This window comes from Ranitomeya variabilis, chromosome 4 (genome assembly GCF_051348905.1).
Source record: "Ranitomeya variabilis isolate aRanVar5 chromosome 4, aRanVar5.hap1, whole genome shotgun sequence".
Classification (NCBI taxonomy): Eukaryota; Metazoa; Chordata; class Amphibia; order Anura; family Dendrobatidae; genus Ranitomeya; species Ranitomeya variabilis.
This window is the reverse complement of record NC_135235.1, coordinates 708,455,674-708,477,390: the sequence shown is the minus strand read 5'-3', so window position 1 is coordinate 708,477,390 and position 21,717 is coordinate 708,455,674. Positions and strand designations below refer to the sequence as shown.

General features: G+C 43.5%; 1 protein-coding gene across 1 annotated transcript in view; it reads left to right on the top strand.

Annotated features, from left to right (window-relative positions):
* The window catches only part of LOC143766512 (uncharacterized), a 28,363-nt gene extending 9,207 nt beyond the window's left edge, over positions 1–19,156 (top strand). The window contains exon 7 of the mRNA XM_077254256.1: positions 17,514–19,156. Coding sequence (XP_077110371.1) covers positions 17,514–18,955 — 1,442 coding nt within the window. The 3' untranslated portion in view covers positions 18,956–19,156. The remainder of the gene's footprint in view (positions 1–17,513) is intronic.
* The last annotated feature ends 2,561 nt before the right edge of the window (positions 19,157–21,717 follow it).

The window sequence follows — 21,717 nt, the reverse complement described above, 5'->3', positions numbered from 1 at the left end:
AGGCTCAACGTTTCGCCAACCGCCGTCGCTGTGTTGGTCCCCGACTTCGTGTTGGGGATTTGGTTTGGTTGTCGTCTCGTCATGTCCCTATGAAGGTTTCTTCTCCTAAGTTTAAGCCTCGTTTCATTGGTCCTTATAAGATTTCTGAAATTCTCAATCCTGTGTCGTTTTGTTTGGCCCTTCCAGCTTCTTTTGCCATCCATAATGTGTTCCATAGGTCGTTGTTGCGGAGATATGTGGCGCCTATGGTTCCCTCCGTTGACCCTCCTGCTCCGGTGTTGGTCGAGGGGGAGTTGGAGTATGTGGTGGAGAAGATTTTAGATTCTCGTATTTCGAGACGGAAACTTCAGTACCTGGTCAAATGGAAGGGCTATGGTCAGGAGGATAATTCCTGGGTTGTTGCCTCCGATGTCCATGCTGCCGATTTGGTTCGTGCATTTCATTTGGCTCGTCCTGATCGGCCTGGGGGCTCTGGTGAGGGTTCGATGACCCCTCCTCAAGGGGGGGTACTGTTGTGAATTCCGTTCTCGAACTCCCTCCTGTGGTCATGAATGGTACTTCGGCGAGTTCTGTCCGTGGACTCCCTCTGGTGGCTGTGAGTGGAACTGCTGGTTCTGAGGTTGCTTCCTCAGCTGCCCTCGTTTGCGGCTAGGCTGGCTTCTCTATTTAACTCCACTCAGATCGTTACTTGATGCCAGCTGTCAATGTATCAGTACTGGTTCAGATCTCTCTCGGATCTTTCTGATGACCTGTCTACTCCAGCAGAAGCTAAGTCCCTGCTAGTTCATTTGTTGTTCATTGTGTACTGAATATATTTCTTAGTACTTGCTAAGTTCTAGTCCAGCTTGCTAACATGATATTGCCTTGCTAGCTGGAAGCTCTGGGGTGCAGAGTGGCACCTCCGCACCTTGAGTCGGTGCGGGGGTCTTTTTGCACACTCTGCGTGGCTTTTTGTAGTTTTTTGTGCTGACCGCATAGATCCCTTTCCTATCCTCAGTCTATTTAGTAAGTCTGGCCTCCTTTGCTGAAACCTGTTTCATTCCTGTGTTTGTGACTTTCCTCTTAACTCACAGTCAATATTTGTGGGGGCTGCCTTTTCCTTTGGGGAATTTCTCTGAGGCAAGGTAAGGCTTTATTTCCTATCTTTAGGGGTAGTTAGCTCTTAGGCTGTGAAGAGGCATCTAGGGAGAGTTAGGTACGCTCCACGGCTATTTCTAGTGTGTGTTATAGGATTAGGGTTTGCGGTCAGCAGAGATCCCACTTCCCAGAGCTTGTCCTGTCTTCTAGTTTAACCATCAGGTCATTCCAGGTGCTCCTAACCACCAGGTCCATAACGACTACCCTCCCCGAGAGGAAGGCAGCACCACTGTGGTACCCGATCTCCTGGGGTTCCACAGCTGCTTTATCGGTCTTGTAGTCCGGCTGTATTGCAATCGTGTGATCACCATTTAGACCACAACATTCTCCTCCACCCAAAACTGTCCAAATGGCTTTGGACATTGAAAGCCCTTTTCTATAGAACTTACAACCTGGAGGATCCACCTACTTTTAGATGACACTAACCCTTTCCTGCCCAGATCTGTAAACTACAAAGCCAAATGACAGCCTATGTAGAATGTGCTGATAAGTTTGAAAATCACTTAAAGAAAAATATTATGATGATCCTCTAAGAGAAAGCGGAGGGTAATGATGCAGTTAGCTTCCTAGAACCCTGATATCTTATTGGATGAATCTACCTTCTCTCCCTTCTGTGCCGCTGAATGTGCTCATATGGTCGATACAAGACCAGGTCCAGTCTTTCTGGCCAAACTTCACTTTTATGATTGACAGCATTGAATGGGCAGTGAGGGCCAAGTGTGAATTTCTGTACAATAACAACAGAGATTCCCTTTGTCCTGATATTTCAATTTCTTTTAAAACTGTCTACTCACTTTTTTCCTCCAAAAATGTGGAGGAAAATGGGTGGTAGGGGGGTGCATCGTATAGTCCGGATGTACAGGCTCTGGCTGTTATAGGGAGGTGGGGGTGCGGCATTGGCAGAGACAGCAGTCACAGAGACAGCAGTCGGCTACTGTGGTTAACTCGCTGCTTAAGAGAAATGAAGATTTGCTGCATTCCACGCCCATGGGCGTGGAGGGCAATGAATATTAATTTCTCATTAGCATCCTCGTATGATTGGCCCCATCCCCATTCTGGTATGCATGGCCCCATCCTTATCCTGGTATGATTGGCCCCCCATCCCCATCCTGGTATGCATGGCCCATCAGAAAACATTGAAAAACCAAACCATTACACTTACCTTCCCTACGCTCCCTCGCAGCGTCCTGCTCCATTACCAGCAGCTGCTTTATCCTTGTAAGCAGTGCATGGGAGGTACATCATGTGCTGCTTGCAAGCCGAAGGGTAGCTGCCGGAATATTCACTGCTATGCACGCCGGGACTGTATGTGTGGAGAGCAGTGAATATTCATTGCTTTTCAGTAGCACCCGCAGTGTCAGCCAGAGACTTCCTGCAGCTGCCAGCGGTCATGTGTTCCCGCTTCTAAAGAGAAATTAATATTCACTTTGCTCTTCGCCTATGGAGCTCATTTCTATTAAGTAGCGGTACATGTGATTGCCCGACAGCTGCAGGAAGGCTCCGGCTGATAATGTGCATGCTACTGAAGAGCAATGAATACTCACTGATCTTCATGCATACAGTCCCAGCATGCAGAGCAGTGAGTATTCTGGCTGCTGCCCTTCATCTTGTAAGCAACGCATGACGTACCTACCATGCACTGCTTACCAGCATAAAGCAGCTGGCTGCTGGCACTGTGAGGGAGCCCCCGGAAGGTAAGTGTAATTTTTTGTAATGTTTTCTGGTGGGGCCATGCATACCAGGATGGAGGTGAAGGCTAATCATACCAGAATAAGGATGGGACCAATCATGCCAGGTTAAGGATGGGGCCCTGCATACCAGGATAGGGATGGAGCCCTGCATACCAGGATAGGGATGAGAAGCCATGCATACTACGACGAGATGGGGACCCTGCATACCAGAATAGGAATGGGACCCTGCATACCAGGTTAAGGATGGGGCCCTGCATACCAGGAAAGGGATGAGGCCATGCATTTTAGGACAACATGGGGACCCTGCATTACAGGATAGGGATGACGCAGCATGCATACCAGGATGAGGGGGACCATTCCTACCAGGATGGGAATGAGGGGGCCATGCACACCAAGATGGGGATGAGGGGGCCATGCATACCAGGATGAGCATAGGGATAAGGGGACCATGCATACCAGGATAGGGATGAGGAGCCATGACTACCAGGATAGGGGTGAGAGGGCCATGAATACCAGGATAGGGATGAGTAGACCACGCATACCAGGTTAGGGATGAGGAGCTATGCATATCGGAATGGGGATAAGGGGGCCATACATACCAGGATAGGGATGAGGAGACCATACATACCAGGATAGGGATGAGGGGGCCATGTATACCAGGTTAAAGTTGAGGGTACCATGCATACCAGGATAGGGATGAGCAGACCATGCATACCAGGATAGGGATGAGGAGCTATGCATATCGGAATGGGGATAAGGGGGCCATACATACCAGGATAGGGATGAGGAGACCATACATACCAGGATAGGGATGAGGGGCCATGTATACCAGGTTAAGGTTGAGGGGACCATGCATACCAGGATAGGGATGAGCAGACCATGCATACCAGGATAGGGATGAGGAGCCATGAATACCAGGATAGGGATGAGAAGCTATGCATATCAAAATGGGGATAAGGGGGCCATGCATACCAGGGAAGGGATGAGGGGGACATGTGTATCAGGAGGGGGATGATGGGGCCATGTATACTAGGATAGAGGATATTAAGTACAGAATTTATCACATTTTTTGCATCTTTTTTTCCTAATTTCCTCCTCTAAAACCTAGGTGCTTCTTATAGTCCGAAAAATACTGTAACTTCAAGCGGGATTCTTATGAACTACATAAAATCCATTACACCTGTGCCATGATATATCTCTAAGCTGTGCTGTAATATACATTTATTCACGCCTGCAGGAGATGTGTTGGCTCGATCCCTGGTTTCATGGATTCACTCCACATCATAAATTACATTGTTTTTGATCCTGAGGAATTCAGATTACTGCACAATCTCTCCTGAAATGGAGGCGTTAATACTTTCTCTACTCCTCTGGTCAGGACTCATAGTAGCTCCAATGGTCCACCATAAATGAGTGCAACTCCGGTTTAGTGTTGGAGTTCTCTCCTCGTACATACGTTGTTGTTGGGGATATAACATTTTTTTTTTTATTCTATGCCTTTTTTTACCTGTTCATTCTGTCTGATAGTCTGATTTTGGTGGGATTGTCCTGCCTCACTTATGTGAGTCTGTATCTTCATGATAGTCTTTAAAAAAGGTCTCCATTGCATTTTCCAAATGCCAAGATCTAATTTTACAACACCTCAGCTCTGTACCTTAAGGCTATATGAGCACGTTGCTTATTTGCTTGCAGAAATTTATGCAAGGTTTCTGCATCTCTTGGCAGAAAAACGCTGTGTAAAATCCACGCGTTTTCTATGTGGATTTATATGCATTTTGTAAGCTATATAAAGATATATTATTTAAAAAAAAATGATGTAATTTCCTTGTTCAACCTCTTCTTTTTCATTCTCTATTGAAAACCATAATATCATTACATACCATGTTCAAATGTATAATGTTCACAGACACAAAACAAATATAAGTGAATACTATATTTTTCGGATTATAAGACACACTATATACCCTACTGGCCCAGTGGAGCAGGATCGCTGCTGGAGGAGGCAAGAGTGGAGCGTTGCTGCAGACTGGGGTGAGGGAGATTTCCAATGTGCGCCGCTGCGTGTAAAAATGACTGCGGTGCTCTGTGGTGCAGGGGACTCCACTGGCATTTTGGGTATTTTGTGAAAGCCCGGAGTCCCCCCCCCCACAACCATTAATGCGATGTGGTGTCCTGTGGGAAAATGACCGCTGGGGGCAGAGCATGCACAGAGTGAGCACTTCCGCTGTATGAGAACTTTCCCATGCAGCGGTGCCATAAGATAGAGCACCGGAGCTGATCAGCTGATGAACTCCAGGGAACTCTCACGGGGTCTCAGTGATACACTGCGGGAGCGATTATCTCCTGTCAGTGTATCACCGGAGGCCGGATAGAGCGGTCACATCTCCCGATGTGACTGTTCTACACGTGAGATCACCTTGGGACATTCGGTATTAAATGGACTACGGCGGACAGGGAGTATTTGTTGTATTTATTATTTTTGACTGTTTGCAGGAGTTGCGGGTGTCAGGATTAGGGGTTCGGTGTTTGTATTTTGGATGTGAATATGTAAATGTTTTGATCTACAATTTGATCTACAGACGTCGGATGATGAGACTATTCTTCCATCATCGGCTCATGCTGCCTCTGTTATATGTGACAAAAGATGTAGCCGGATGAGAGTAGTAGTCCCATCAGATGACGCCTGGGTTCACACGTCACATTGGTACACAGACACACACATCCTCCACCCACACACAGAGACACGCATACAAGCTCCGTCCACCCCCTCTTTCTCCTTCTGACATAGTAACATAGTTAGCAAGGCCGAAAAAAGGCATTTGTCCATCCAGTTCAGCCTATATTCCGTCAGAATAAATCCCCAGATCTTATGTCATTCTAAAGAACCTAATAACTGTAAGATACGATATTGTTACGCTCCAGGAAGACATCCAGGCCTCTCTTAAACCCCTCGACTGAGTTCGCCATCACCACCTCCTCAGGCAAGGAATTCCAGATTCTCACTGCCCTAACAGTAAAGAATCCTCTTCTATGTTGGTGGAAAAACCTTCTCTCCTCCAGATGCAGAGAATGCCCACTTGTGACCGTCACCTTCCTTGGTATAAACCAATCCTCGGAGAGATATTTGTATTGTCCCCTTACAGTGGGTATGGAAAGTATTCAGACCCCTTTAAATTTTTCACTCTTTGTTTCATAGAAGCCATTTAGTAAATTCCAAAAAGTAAATTTTTTTTCTCATTAATGTACACTCTGCACCCCATCTTGACTGAAAAAAAACAGAAATGTGAAAATTTTTGCATATTTATTAAAAAAGAAAAACTGAAATATCACATGGTCATAAACATTCAGACCCTTTTCTCAGACACTCATATTTCAGTCAGATGCTGTCCATTTCTTGTGATCCTCCTTGAGATGGTTCTACTCCTTCGTTGGAGTCCAGCTGCATTTAGTTACACTGATAGTACTTGATTTGCAAAGGCACACACCTGTCTATATAAGACCTCATAGCTCACAGTGCATGTCAGACCAAATGAGAATCATGAGGTCAAAGGAACTGGCCAAGGAGCTCAGAGACAGAATTGTGGCAAGGCACAGATCTGGCCAACGTTACAAAATAATTTCTGCAGTACTCCAGGTTCCTAAGAGCACAGTGGCTTCCATAGTCCTTAAATGGAAGAAGTTTGGGACCACCAGAAGTCTTCCCCGACCTAGCCTTCCAGCCAAACTGAGCAATCATGGAAGAAGAGCCTTGGTGAGAGAGGTAAAGAAGAACCCCAAGATCACTGTGGCTGAGCTCCAGAGATGCAGTAGGGAGATGGGAGAAAGTTACACAAAGTCAACTATCACTGCAGCCTACCACCAATCGGGCCTTTATGGCAGAATGGTCCGACGGAAGCCTCTCCTCAGTTCAAGACATATGAAAGCCTGCATAGAGTTTGCTAAAAAAACACATGAAGGACTCCCAGACTATGAGAAATAAGATTCTCTGGTCTGATGAGATGAAGATAGACCTTTTTGGTGATAATTCTAAGCGGTATGTGTGGAGAAAACCAGGCACCGCTCATCACCTGCCCAATACAATCCCATCAGTGGAGCATCATGCTATGGGGGTGTTTTTTAGTTGCAGGGACAGGATGACTGCCATTGAAGGAAACATGAATGCGGCAAAGTATAGAGATATCTTGGATGAAAACCTCTTCCAGAATTCTCTGGACCTCAGACGTGGCTTAAGGTCCACCTTCCAACAAGAAAAAATACATACCAAATGATACAGCCTTCCTAATACCCTGTCTGATGACAAATGCACACTTAGCAGGATGCAGCAGGCCTCCACTGATAAAGGCTAGGTGCGGCACGAGTGCAAACTACTTGATAAAAACAAACACCCCCATCCTCCAAACATTGCAGGGGTTGGCTGCCTAGTAGAAATGCACATTGATATGACTCACATAGGACGCCAGTCACACTGATAGGTGTGGTGCACAGTGTCTGGTATGCAACCTATTAATGACGCCCCTTGTATTAACAGGCGGGCTGCCCAGCACTATAATATGCAGCACACGGTGACAGACGCCCCCCAAAAAAACCCTAACCAACGTAAAGAGGCCTGGCCACATCCTGCAAAAAAGGATATGATATAGTGCAAAAAAATGTATGCATATGATAAACACATACACTATATGAGGTATTGGTTTATTATTTTGGCCAAAACAAAGTAAGCCCGCAACCCAACGTCAAGGGTCCCCATAATATTGCGGGTCCTACCACTAATATCATAAAACAGCTAACATAGAAAAAAACTCAGAAAAAATTAGCAGGGGCGTCTGTCACCGTGTGCTGCATATTATAGTGCTGGGCAGCCCGCCTGTTAATACAAGGGGCGTCATTAATAGGTTGCATACCAGACACTGTGCACCACACACCTATCAGTGTGACTGGCGTCCTATGTGAGTCATATCAATGTGCATTCCTACTAGGCAGCCAACCCCTGCAATGTTTGGAGGATGGGGGTGTTTGTTTTTATCAAGTAGTTTGCACTCGTGCCGCACCTAGCCTTTATCAGTGGAGGCCTGCTGCATCCTGCTAAGTGTGCATTTGTCATCAGACAGGGTATTAGGAAGGCTGTATCATTTGGTATGTATTTTTTCTGAGTTTTTTTCTATGTTAGCCACCTTCCAACAAGACAATGACCCTAAGCACATAGCTAAAATAACAAAGGAGTGGATTCAGAACAACATTGTGACCATTTTTGACTGGCCCAGCCAGAGCCATGACCTAAACCCCAATTGAGCATCTCTGGAGAGACCTGAAAATAGCTGTCCACCAATGTTCACCAACCTGACGGAACTAGAAGGATCTGCAAGGAAGAATGGCAGAGGATCTCCAAATTCAGGTGTGAAAAACTTGTTGCATCATTCCCAAGAAGACTCATGGCTGCACTAGCTCAAAAAGGTGCTTCTACTCAATACTGATCAAAGGTTCTGAATACTTATGACCATGTGATATTTTAGTTTTTCTTTTTTAATATATTTTCAAAAAATGTCTACATTTCTGTTTTTTTTTTCAGCCAACATGGGGTGCAGAGTGTACATTAATGAGAAAAAAAAATAAAAATATTTACCAGATGGCTGCAATAAAATAAAGAGTGAAAGAGTGAAAAATTTAAAGGAGTCTGAATACTTTCCGTACTCACTGTATATCCTTATACATGGCTATTAGATCCCCCCACAGTCTTCTATTTTCTAGACTAAATAATCCTAATTTTGATTATCTCTCTGGGTATTGTAGTTCCCCCATCCCCTTTATTCATTTTGTTGCCCTCCTTTGTACTCGCTCTAGTTCCATTATATCCTTCCTGAGCACCGGTGCCCAAAACTGTACACAGTACTCATGTGCGGTCTAACCAGGGATTTGTACAGAGGCAGTATAATGCTCTCATCATGTGTATCCAGACGTCTTTTATTGCACCCCATGATCCTGTTTGCTTTGGCAGACGCTGCCTGGCACTGGCTGCTCCAGGTAAGTTCATTATTAACTAGGATTCCCAAGTCCCTTTCCATATCAGATTTACCCAGTGGTTTCCTGTTCAGTGTATAATGGTGATGTTGATTCCTTCTTCTCATGTGTATAACCTTACATTTATCATTGTTAAACCGCATCTGCCACCTCTCGGCCCAACTAATCCAGATCCCACTGTAGCAGAATACTATCTACTCTTGTATTGACTGCTTTACATAGTTTTGTATCATCCAAAAATATTGATATTTTACTGTGTAAACCTTCTACTAAATCGTTAATAAATTTTTTTGAAGAGAATAGGTCCCAACATCAACCCATGCGGTACTCCACTGGTCACAGCCACCCAGTTAGAGAATATACAATTTATAACCACCCTCTGCTTTCTATCACTAAGACTATCTATCTATCACTTTCTATCATTTCCCATTGACAATTCGCAGCATTTTTCACAGAAAATCCGCAGCAAATCCGCAAACCTTTTTACACCTGCGTATTTGCTGACGATTTGACTGACTCAATGGAAGTCAATGGGTGCAGAAAAGCTGCAGATCCACAAAAAGAATAGTCATGTTGCGGAAAATAAAAGGCTGCAAATAAGGATGGAAATTTCTGGATCATGTGCACAACACTTCAGGAATGTAATTAATTAACATTGCTTAACCCCTTCCCGACCCATGACGCCACGTAGGCGTCATGAAAACCCGTGCCAATCCGACCCATGACGCCTATGTGGCGTCATGGAATGATCGCGTCCCTGCAGATCGGGTGAAAGGGTTAACTCAAATTTCACCCGATCTGCAGGGACAGGGGGAGTGGTACTTCAGCCCAGGGGGGTTGGCTTCACCCCCCCGTGGCTACGATCACTCTGATTGGCTGTTGAAAGTGAAACTGCCAATCAGAGCGATTTGTAATATTTCACCTAAAAAACTGGTGAAATATTTCAATCCAGCCATGGCCGATGCTGCAATATCATCGCCAATGGCTGGAAACCCTGATGTGAGCCCCCCCACCCCACCGATCACCCCCCCAAGCCACCGATCTGTCCCGTAGTCCCCTCCGTCCTGTGCTCCGCTCCCCCGTCCTCCTGTCCGCTCCCCTCGTGCTCCTATGCCACCCCCCCGTGCCCCGATCTCCCACCCCTTATACTTACCGAGGCTCCCGGTGCCCGTCCGTCTTCTCCATGGGCGCCGGCATCTTCCAAAATGGCGGGCGCATGCGCAATGCGCCCGCCGAATCTGCCGGCCGGCAGATTCATTACAAGTACATTTTGATCGCTGTGATAGGTTCTATCACAGCGATCAAAATAAAAAAAATAATAAATAACCCCCCCTTTATCACCCCCATAGGTAGGGACAATAATAAAAAAAAGAAATTTTTTTTTTTCTTTTTCCACTAGGGTTAGGGTTAGAACTAGGGTTAGGGGTAGGGTTAGAGTTAGGGCATGTGCACACAGTGCGGATTTGGCTGCGGATCCGCAGCGGATTGGCCGCGGATGCGCAGCGGATTGGCCGCGGATCAGCAGCGGTTTGGCCGCTGCGAATTCGTAGCAGTTTTCCATGAGGTTTACAGTACCATGTAAACCTATGGAAAACCAAATCCGCTGTGCTTATGGTGTGGAAAATTCTGTGCGGAAACGCTGCGTTGTTTTTTCCGCAGCATGTCAATTCTTTGTGCGAATTCCGCAGCGTTTTACACCTGTTCCTCAATAGGAATCCGCAGGTGAAATCCGCACAAAAAAACACTGGAAATCTGCTGTAAATCCGCAGGTAAAACGCAGTGCCTTTTACCTGCAGATTTTTCAAAAATCGTGCGGAAAAATCTCACACGAATCCGCAACGTGGGCACATAGCCTTAGGGTTAGGGTTGGAATTAGAGTTAGGGTTGGAATTAGGGCTAGGGTTGGAAATAGGATTAAGATTAGGCTTGTGGTTAGGGTTACGGATAGGGTTAGGGGTGTGTTGGTGTTACAGTTGTGGTTAGGGTTGGGATTAGGGTTGGGATTAGGGTTGGGATTAGGGTTAGGGGTGTGTTGGGGTTAGCGTTGAAGTTAGAATTGAGGGGTTTCCACTGTTTAGGCACATCAGGGGTCTACAAATGTAACATGGCGCCACCATTGATTCCAGCAAATCTTGCGTTCAAAAAGTCAAATGGTGCTCCCTCCCTTCCAAGCCCCGACGTGCGCCCAAACAGTGGTTTACCCCCACATATGGGGTACCAATGTACTCAGGACAAACTGGGCAACAACTATTGGGGTCCAATTTCTCCTGTTACCCTTGCAAAAATAAAAAATTACTTGCTAAAACATAATTTTTGAGGAAAGAACAATTATTTTTTATTTTCACGGCTCTGCGTTATAAACTTCTGTGAAACACTTGGGGTTTGAAAGTGCTCACTACACATCTAGATAAGTTCCTTGGAGGGTCTAGTTTCCAAAATGGGGTCACTTGTGGGGTGTTTCTACTGTTTAGGCACATCAGGGGCTCTGCAAACGTAACATGATGCCCGCAGACCATTCCATCAAAGTCTGCATTCCAAAACGTCACTACTTCCCTTCCGAGCCCCGGCATGTGCCCAAACAGTGTTTTACCCCCACATATGGGGTATCAGCGTACTCAGGAGAAACTGGACAACAACTTTTGGGGTCAAATTTCTCCTGTTACCCTTGGGAAAATAAAAAATTGCTTGCTAAAACATCTTTTTTGAGGAAAGAAAAATGATTTTTTATTTTCACGGCTCTGCGTTGTAAACTTTTGTGAAGCTCTTGGGGGTTGAACGTGCTCACCACACATCTAGATAAGTTCCTTGGAGGGTCTAGTTTCCAAAATGGGGGTCACTTGTGGGGGGTTTCTACTGTTTAGGCACATCAGGGGCTCTGCAAACGTAACATGATGCCCGCAGACCATTCCATCAAAGTCTGCATTCCAAAACGTCATTTCTTCCCTTCCGAGCCCCGGCATGTGCCCAAACAGTGGTTTACCCCCACATATGGGGTATCAGCATACTCAGGAGAAACTGGACAACAACTTTTGGGGTCAAATTTCTCCTGTTATCCTTGCAAAAATAAAAAATTCTGGGCTAAAAAAATATTTTTGAGGAAAGGAAACACATTTATTATTTTCACGGCTCTGCGTTATAAACTTCTGTGAAGCACTTGGGGGTTCAAAGTGCTCATCACACATCTAGATAAGTTCCCTTGGGGGTCTAGTTTCCAAAATGGAGTCACTTGTGGGGAGTTCCTACTGTTTAGGCACATCAGGGGCTCTGCAAACGCAACCTGACGCCCGCAGAGCATTTCATCAAAGTCTGCATTTCAAAACGTCACTACTTCCCTTCTGAACCCCGGCATGTGCAACAGTGGTTTACCCCCACATATGGGGTATCAGCGTACTCAGGAGAAACTGGACAACAACTTTTGGGGTCCAATTTCTCCTGTTACCCTTGGGAAAATAAAAAATTGTGGGCTAAAAAATCATTTTTGAGAAAAGAAAAATTATTTTTTATTTTCACGGCTCTGCATTATAAACTTCTGTGAAGCACCTGGGGGTTATAAGTGCTCACTATGCATCTAGATAAGTTCCATGGGGGGTCTAGTTTCCAAAATTGGGTCACTTGTAGGGGAGCTCCAATGTTTAGGCACACAGGGGCTCTCCAAACGCGACATGGTGTCCGCTAATGATTGGAGCTAATTTTCCATTCAAAAAGTCAAATGGCACGCCTCCCCTTCCGAGCCTTGCCGTGCACCCAAACAGTGGTTTACCCCCACATATGAGGTATTAGCGTACTCAGGAGAAATCGCCCAACAAATTTTAGGATCCATTTTATCCTGTTGCCCATGTGAAAATGAAAAAATTGAGGGTAAAATAATTTTTTTGTGAAAAAAAAGTACTGTTTCCTTTTTTCGGATCAATTTGTGAAGCACCTGGGGGTTTAAAGTGCTCACTATGCTTCTAGATAAGTTCCTTGGGGGGTCTAGTTTCCAAAATGGGGTCACTTGTGGGGGAGCTCCAATGTTTAGGCACACGGGGGCTCTCCAAACGCGACATGGTGTCCGCTAAAGATTGGAGCCAATTTTTCATTCAAAAAGTCAAATGGTGCTCCTTCCCTTCTGAGCCCTGCCGTGCGCCCAAACAGTGGTTTACCCCTACATATGAGGTATCAGCGTACTCAGGACAAATTGGCCAATAACGTTCGTGGTCCAGTTTCTCCTTTTACCCTTGGGAAAATAAAAAATTTGTTGCTAAAAATCATTTTTGTGACTAAAAAGTTAAATGTTCATTTTTTACTTCCATGTTGCTTCTGCTGCTGTGAAACACCTGAAGGGTTAATAAACTTCTTGAATGTGGTTTTGAGCACCTTGAGGGGTGCAGTTTTTAGAATGGTGTCACTTTTGGGTATTTTCAGCCATATAGAACCCTCAAACTGACTTCAAATGTGAGGTGGTCCCTAAAAAAAATGGTTTTGTAAATTTTGTTGTAAAAATGAGAAATCACTGGTCAAATTTTAACCCTTATAACTTCCTAGCAAAAAAAAAAAAATTGTTTCCAAAATTGTGCTGATGTAAAGTAGACATGTGGGAAATGTTATTTATTAACTATTTTGTGTCACATAACTCTCTGGTTTAACAGAATAAAAATTCAAAATGTGAAAATTGCGAAATTTTCAAAATAATCGCCAAATTTCCGTTTTTTTTCACAAATAAACTCAGGAATTATCGACCTAAATTTACCACTAACATGAAGCCCAATATGTCACGAAAAAACAGTCTCAGAATCGCTAGGATCCGTTGAAGCGTTCCTGAGTTATTACCTCATAAAGGGACACTGGTCAGAATTGCAAAAAACGGCAAGGTCATTAAGGCCAAAATAGGCTGGGTCATGAAGGGGTTAAAGGGAACCTGTCACCTGAATTTGGCGGGACCAGTTTTGGGGCATATTGCCTTGCGCAGGCGTGTACTCCGGAGGACAGAGAATGAACTTCAATCCAATATTGCGGCCAGCATGCAGCCAGCGGGTAAGGAAAGGGTGAATCAAACACCCGAAAACCCCGCCCATATGACCCAAAACTGGCCCTGCCAAATTCAGGTGACAGGTTCCCTTTAAGTAATCCATTTAGTTTTTGGAGCATTTCAGCATGGGAAAAAACGCTGCAGAAAGGCTACAAATCCGCATTATGTGCACATAGCCTAATAAATAGTTATCATGTGATATAAAATATTGTTCCTTACGATAGTTTAGATTGCCAAGAGCCACAGAGCCTCAGACTCTAATTACCTCAGAGAGGCTTCACCATTAGTTACCGTACTCAATTTTCTTTATACCTAAGCAGGCTATTCAGCTTGATTATTTCAGTAGATGTGTTATTGTCTATAGTCAAAGTTTTGCCCATCACTCTTTAACTTCTTTAACCCCTCTACATCTGGACTTGCACAGAGACCTCTAGGTTGGACCACGCTGTTACTTGCTTTTCTGTAGTGTAAGATAGTAAGAAGAATAGTATGGTAGTCAGGTCACGACCATGAAGTCAGAGAAAATACAAAATCAAAAGACACAAGAATAGTCAGTAAACGGGCCGGGGTCATAACAGGAAACAAATACACCGTGTACCAAATTATTACGCAAATTATATTTTTCTCGAATTTTCCTAAATGGCTGGTGCAAATGACAGTCCGTCTAAGAAAAGTCATAAGTCATCACTCTTTGGATTATACATCGAATTTTATTGAAGAAACCTCCCAATGATAACAGTATAATCTCCAAAATGAATAAAAACTCAAAATGCACTGTTCCAAATTGTTAGGCACAGTAGAATTTCTAAACATTTGATACGTTTTAAAGAACTGAAAATTCTCATTTGTGGAATTTGCAGCATTAGGAGGTCACATTCACTGAACAAAAAAGCTATTTAACTCCAAAACATCCTAACAGGCCAAGTTACATGTTAACATAGGAACCCTTCTTTGATATCACCTCTCCTCAATTCTTGCATCCATTGAACTTGTGAGTTTTTGGAGAGTTTCTGCTTGTATTTCTTTGCATGAAGTCAGAATAGCCTCCCAGAGCTGCTGTTTTGATGTGAACTGCCTCCCACCTTCATAGATCTTTTGCATGATGATACTCCAAAGGTTCTCTATAGAGTTGAGGTCAGGGGAAGATGTTGGCCACACCATGAGTTTATCTCCTTTTATGCCCATAGCAGCCAATGACTCAGAGGTATTCTTTGCAGCATGAGATGGTGCATTGTCATGCATGAAGATGATTTTGCTCCTGAAGGCACGTTTCTGCTTCTTATACCATGGAAGAAAGTTGTCAGTCAGAAAATCTATATACTTTGCAGAGGTCTTTTTCACACCTTCAGGAACCTTAAAGGTCCCTACCAACTTTTTCCCCATGATTCCGGCCCAAAACATGACTCTCCACCTCCTTGCTGACGTCACAGCCTTGTTGGGACAAGGTGGCCATCCACCAGCCATCCACTACTCCATCCATCTGGACCATCCAGGATTGCTCGACACTCATCAGTAAACAAGACTGTTTGAAAATTAGTCTTCATGTATGTCTGGGCCCACTGCAACTGTTTCTGCTTGTGAACACTCTTTAGGGGTGGCCGAATGGTAGGTTTATGCACCACAGCAAGCCTTTGAAGGATCCTACACCTTGAGGTTTGAGGGACTCCAGAGGCACCAGCAGCTTCAAATATCTGTTTGCTGCTTTGTAATGGTATTTCGGCAGCTGCTCTCTTAATCCAATGAATTTGTCTGGCAGAAACCTTCCTCATTATACCTTTATCTGCATGAACTCTGTGCTCTGTTTCAGTCACATCTCTTCACAGTATGATGATCACTCTTAAGTTTTTGCGAAATATCTAATGTTTTCATACCTTGTCCAAGGCATTGCACTATTTGATGCTTTTCGGCAGCAGAGAGATCCTTTTTCTTTCCCATGTTACTTGAAAACTGTGGCCTGTTTAATAATGTCATCTTTTATAAGTAGTTTTCCTTTAATTAGAGTCACCTGGAAAACTAATTATCACATGTGTTTAAGATTGATTTCAGTGATCCATTGAGCTCTGAAACACAATACCATCCATGAGTTTATTCGAAAAACAAAACAATTAAATCTTTATGACACTTAAATCCAATTTGCATAATAATTTGGAACACGGTGTAAACAAGTCAGGAGCTGAACACAGAGGACTGAACCAGAGGAGAACAAGGCTGTATCTGGCAGTTTCCAGCAATATGTTTCGGGCTTTAGTAGGGTTTGGTATTTTCCAATTGGGTGAATAAGGGAAGAGATTACTTCAGCTGAATAACACACACGCTCATTTTGCCAGACCGGATGGTACTACATGTCCCAGGTACTCTAACCTGAGTGGCTGGACAGAACCGGTGCCACTCATAGCTTCTGGTTCTGATATCTCCTCCATTACCAGCGCCGCCTGCAGAATGAATAAGGCAGCGCCTGTTGACAGAAACAGACATCTCAATAGCAGGTTCCAGAAGAGATAGGACACACCATTTGCTCTAAAATGACAAAATGTCAGAAAGCCAGAGCAGTAAAAATCCCCCAAAAGTGACTACATTTTGGACAGTGTAACTCTCAATGAATTGATCTATAGGAGTAGTAACTATTTTGAGTCCACAGGCACTTCCCGGTGATTAGCACTCTATGGATGTTGGAGAGTAAAAATTGCAAATATGCAATTTTATTTCTCAGCACGTAGTGCCCAGATTGTGATTCAGGACACACACCGTAAATTAAGTGGGTTCTTGTCACTGCAGCAATACCAAATACATAGATGCTAAATATGGTTTGTGTACACTGCAAGGCTCAGAAGTGAGGGGGAAATTTGACTTTGGGAGAGCGGATATTGCTGGATTGGTGTATGGAAGCAATGTTGCTTTTCAAGAGCCTTTGAGCCACTAAATAATGTGGAAACCTCTTTTTTTTCCATTGACAAGTGATGGATCTGAGTGGGGACTTGTTTTTTGTAAGATGAGTGGAACTTATTTTGGTACTTTTTTCACCTACATAACATTTTGGTGACTTTTTATTCCATATTTGTCAACAGCAGAAAAGTGTTTGGCACCACTGCGTCACCTTTACCTCAAAGAGATGAAATGAGGTTACCCACACTAAATCATGAATGCCAGATAGCCTCCAACAACACCGCTGTAGGTGCTCAATCCATATGGAAAAAAACCATGCAGGGAATCCACAATAAACAACGAAAATAATGGATGGCACTCATCAATGCAGTTATATCTTGCTTTATTAGACGCTGGGCGGCTGAGGCTCGGGAGACATGTGCAAGGTACGGACTACAGCTGTTTCACGCTCTAGTCCGTACCTTGCACATGTCTTCCGTGTCTGAGCCACACAGCGTCTAATAAACCAAGAAATAACCGTATTGGTGCGTGCCATCCATTATTTTCTTTGTTTATTGTGTATTCCATATTTGTGAGTCAGAATGAACAAACAGTTGAACACCATGCTCCTTTTGTTCATACTGTTTTCTATTAGACTGTGAACTGTCATTGTCTTGGTGAATAATTAAAATTTTTTTACAGAACTTGCCATTTTTCCTGACAGTTTAAGTAGAAATGGTAAAAAATATAAAATTTGAGGATATTTTATTCTAAAATAATAATTGTTTTTTTCTTGGTAGATGACTGTACCAGAAAGAAATCAGAGGGTCAGCTGACATCTTCAATTTTTAAATCAGATGATCTTGAGATCCAACAGGATACAATTACAGTGAATGCCATTACTCCAGATATACCATCATCCCTTCACAGCAAAGACCTGTCATCTGATCCTTTGAAACAGGTCTTGTCTTCTGATTCATTACCAACTACTAAAGCAAATCATAGTCGCAAAATAAACATTAAAAAACAAATTACTTATAAATCAAAGAATCCATTATCATGTTCAGAATATGGAAATAGTTTTCCACTCGAAAAGACTTTTCTTAAACATAAAAAAAATCACACAGCAGAGAATAGATTTTCTTGTTCCAAGTGTGGGAAATGTTTTAACTGGAAATCAGTTTTTGTTAAGCACCAGAGAACTCACACAGGGGAGAAGCCTTTTTCCTGTTCAGAATGTGGTAAGTGTTTCAACCGGAAATCAGATTTGCTTAGGCACCAGAGAACGCACACAGGGGAGAAGCCATTTTCATGTTCAGAATGTGGGAAATATTTTACACAGAAATCAAAACTTGTTTGTCACCAGAGAACGCACACAGGGGAGAAGCCTTTTTCCTGTTCCGAATGTGGGAAATGTTTTAACCAAAAAGAGAATCTTGTTAAACACCGAAGAACTCACACAGGAGAGAAGCCATTTTCCTGTTCAGAATGTGAGAAATGCTTTAATTGTAAAATAAGTTTGGTTACGCACCAGAGAACCCACACAGGGGAGAAGCCGTATTCCTGTTCAGAATGTGGAAAATGTTTTATCCAGAAATCAGATTTGGTTAGTCACCAGAGAACCCACACAGGGGAGAAACCTTTTTCCTGTTTAGAATGTGGTAAATATTTTATCCAGAAATCATATTTGGTTAAGCACCAGAGAACTCACACAGGGGTGAAGCCTTTTTCATGTTCAGAATGTGGGAAATGTTTTAACCAGAAATCCGATTTGGTTAAGCACCAGAGAAGTCACACAGGAGAGAAGCCTTTTTCCTGTTCAGAATGTGGGAAATGTTTTACAAATAAATCAAATCTTATCGCACATGAAAGAACTCACACAGGGGACAAGCCTTTTTCATGTTCAGAATGTGGGAAATATTTTAACCAGAAATCAGATTTGGTTAAGCACCAGAGAAGTCACACAGGAGAGAAGCCTTTTTCCTGTTCAGAATGTGGGAAATGTTTTACAAATAAATCAAATCTTATCACACATCAAAGAACTCACACAGGTGAGAAGCCTTTTTCATGTTCAGAATGTGGGAAATGTTTCAACCAGAAATCAGATTTGGTTAAGCACCAGAGAACTCACACAGGAGAGAAGTCTTTTTCGTGTTCAGAATGTGGGAAATGTTTCACCCGAAAAGCGCATCTTGATCACCACCAGAAAACTCACCCAGAGAAGGCTTTTTCAGGTCCTTAATGTGGGAAATGTTTTAAACGGAATTCAACTCTTAAAAAACATCAGAGAAGTCGAGCAGGGGAGAAGCCTTTTTCATGTTCAGAATGTTGGAAATGTTTTAACTGAAGATTGTATTTTCTTAAAGGGGTTGTGCACTGCTATGGCACTCCTTTGTCATTCATCATGTATGGCTTTGTCAAAATAAAAAAAATTTACACTCGCCTTCCGTGCCGATGCTGTTCCAGCGGTGTTGGCACTCGCGTTCCCGGGGCTTATTTGAGGTTGTTACATTACACAAGCCCTGCACCCAATCAGCTCTGGCTTTACTTTCTCCACCTTCGGACGTGTTGGAACATCAAATGGAAGCCTAGGCTGCGACTTCTCTTTGATTAAGTCTTATTGTTCAATTTGTTCAAAGGTGAGAACAGTGACGCCTGTGCTAATTGGACACAGGGTTCATATGACATAACTACCGTATTTTTCAGATTATAAGACGCACTTTTTTCCCCAAAATTTCTGGGGGAAATGGGGGGGTGTTTTATAATGCAGACTAACCTTACCGGCCACGGTGGAGCAGGGTCCCTGGGTCGCTGCTGGAGGAGGCAAGAGTGGAGCATTGCTGCAGGCCGCAGGCTGGGATGAGGGTGTGTTCAGATGTGTGGTGCATCGCTGCTGGTGTTCGGCGCTGCGGGGGGCTCTGCTGACATTTTGTGAAAGCCTGGAGCCCCCGCACTTACATGCTTTCCTATGCGGTGGAGATCCCGAGATCTCCAAAAGTTATATTAGTTTGCATGTGTACTGGCCCTACTTATATCATTTAACCTGTAATGATCATACCACAAGTGTTCCTGAAGCTAGAAATTGCCATATGTTATCTCTCAGGAGTTCTCTAGATGAGTTTGCGAGCTTGATACAATGTTTTCAAAAGACCTACAGTCATCGGGGATGGATTCTCCCAATTATCCCAATATGCATATTTTGGAGTTTGCTTGGATTTGCATGCCAAATAACCTTTTTATTAAAGCTAATGCGTTTTCCTGTAGGAGCCTAATCTCCTGCGCTCCAGAACACGTGTAACAAGTGCGCATCTCCAGTTACACCTCTTGGGCAATCTACATTTGAACATACTCCAATTCTAAAAAGAAAGCTCAGTCTTCTATATACTGTATGAACAAGGTGTATCTGTGAGTGACTAGTAAATATTTCTTCTGTATAACCGATGCGGCAGAGCAAAACTGAGTCGGATATACATGCCTAAGTTGTAGGTATCGAAAGAAGAGGCAGTGAGGCAATCCAAACTCTTATAGTTTGTTAAAGCTTTTAAGTGTTCGATTTCCTACTAACTCGGGTGGGGAACCTCAGGCCCCAGGGCCATTTGCGGCCCTCGATGACCTTTTATCAGGCCCTGAGCAGATTCTCAGGGACCGCATTCTTGGACAGGGAGATGTATTTTGATTACAACCAGCTCATTAATTTCTTCTTGCTGTTAGCACATACATGCAGTATTCACTACTGAACATTGAAGGGCATGCAATGAAAGATTACGTCCTGAAACCAGTGCCAGAGTCAGGATGTAATTTGCGGGATGAGTTTGTATGGCCCCCGAAGGATGGTATAAATATTGAAATGGCCCTTGGCAGAAAAAAAATTCCCCACCCCTGTACTAACTGATCTAAATTCTGAATTCCCCATTGATTTCCAACCTCTGAAACCAGCCAACTTGTCAAACACCACCAGTCGCTGATTTTTCCATAATGGGGTAAAATTAGAGTATTCCCTTATCTCCAACAGTATCTCCCCTGTCCCACATGTTGTACATCATTGCTAAGGTCAGTCTCTCTATCTGTACTTAGTGCCCACCTCCAGCACATATATGGGTGACGTACATTTTATGTCTTGAAGGACAAGACTAAAATTCTTGCCCACATTCTCTCTTTTTCCCACCCATGAAAATGTTGTGTCTGCGAAGCTATAAAATGGATCAATGGATCAGGAATCTCCAAACCTCCCTCAGTTTTGTCCCTTTGAAGTGACGCCAGTTTTATCCTTGCATTTCGCTTGCACCATATCAGTTCTCTGAACAATTAATATGTACGGTAGTCTGTAATATTAGACCCGACCACCACACCGAGATATTTAATCTGTTCCACCACTTGTGTCCGAGCTGGTGCAATTGTTTCCATATGTGGGAGAGGGTCAGTGGGAATATACAGTGCCTTGCGAAAGTATTCGGCTCCCTGGAACTTTTCAACCTTTTCCCACATATCATGCTTCAAACATAAAGATACCAAATGTAAATGTTTGAAGAATCAACAAATGGAACACAATTGTGAAGTTGAACGAAATGTATTGGTTATTTTAAATTTTTGTGGAAAATAAAAAACTGAAAAGTGGGTCGTACAATATTATTCGGCCCCTTTAACTTAATACTTTGTTGCGCCACCTTTTGCTACGATTATAGCTGCAAGTCGTTTGGGGTATGTCTCTATCAGTTTTGTACATTGAGAGACTGAAATTCTTGCCCATTCTTACTTGGCAAACAGCTCGAGCTCAGTGATGTTTGATGGAGATCATTTGTGAATAGCAGTTTTCAGCTCTTTCCACAGATTCTCGATTGGATTGAGGTCTGGACTGACTTAGACTTGGCCATTCTAACACCTGGACGTTTATTTGTGAACCATTCCATTGTAGAGTTTGCTTTATGTTTGGGATCATTGCCTTGTTGGAAGTCAAATCTCCGTCCCAGTCTCAGACCCCAACAGGCTTTCTTCAAGAATGGTCTT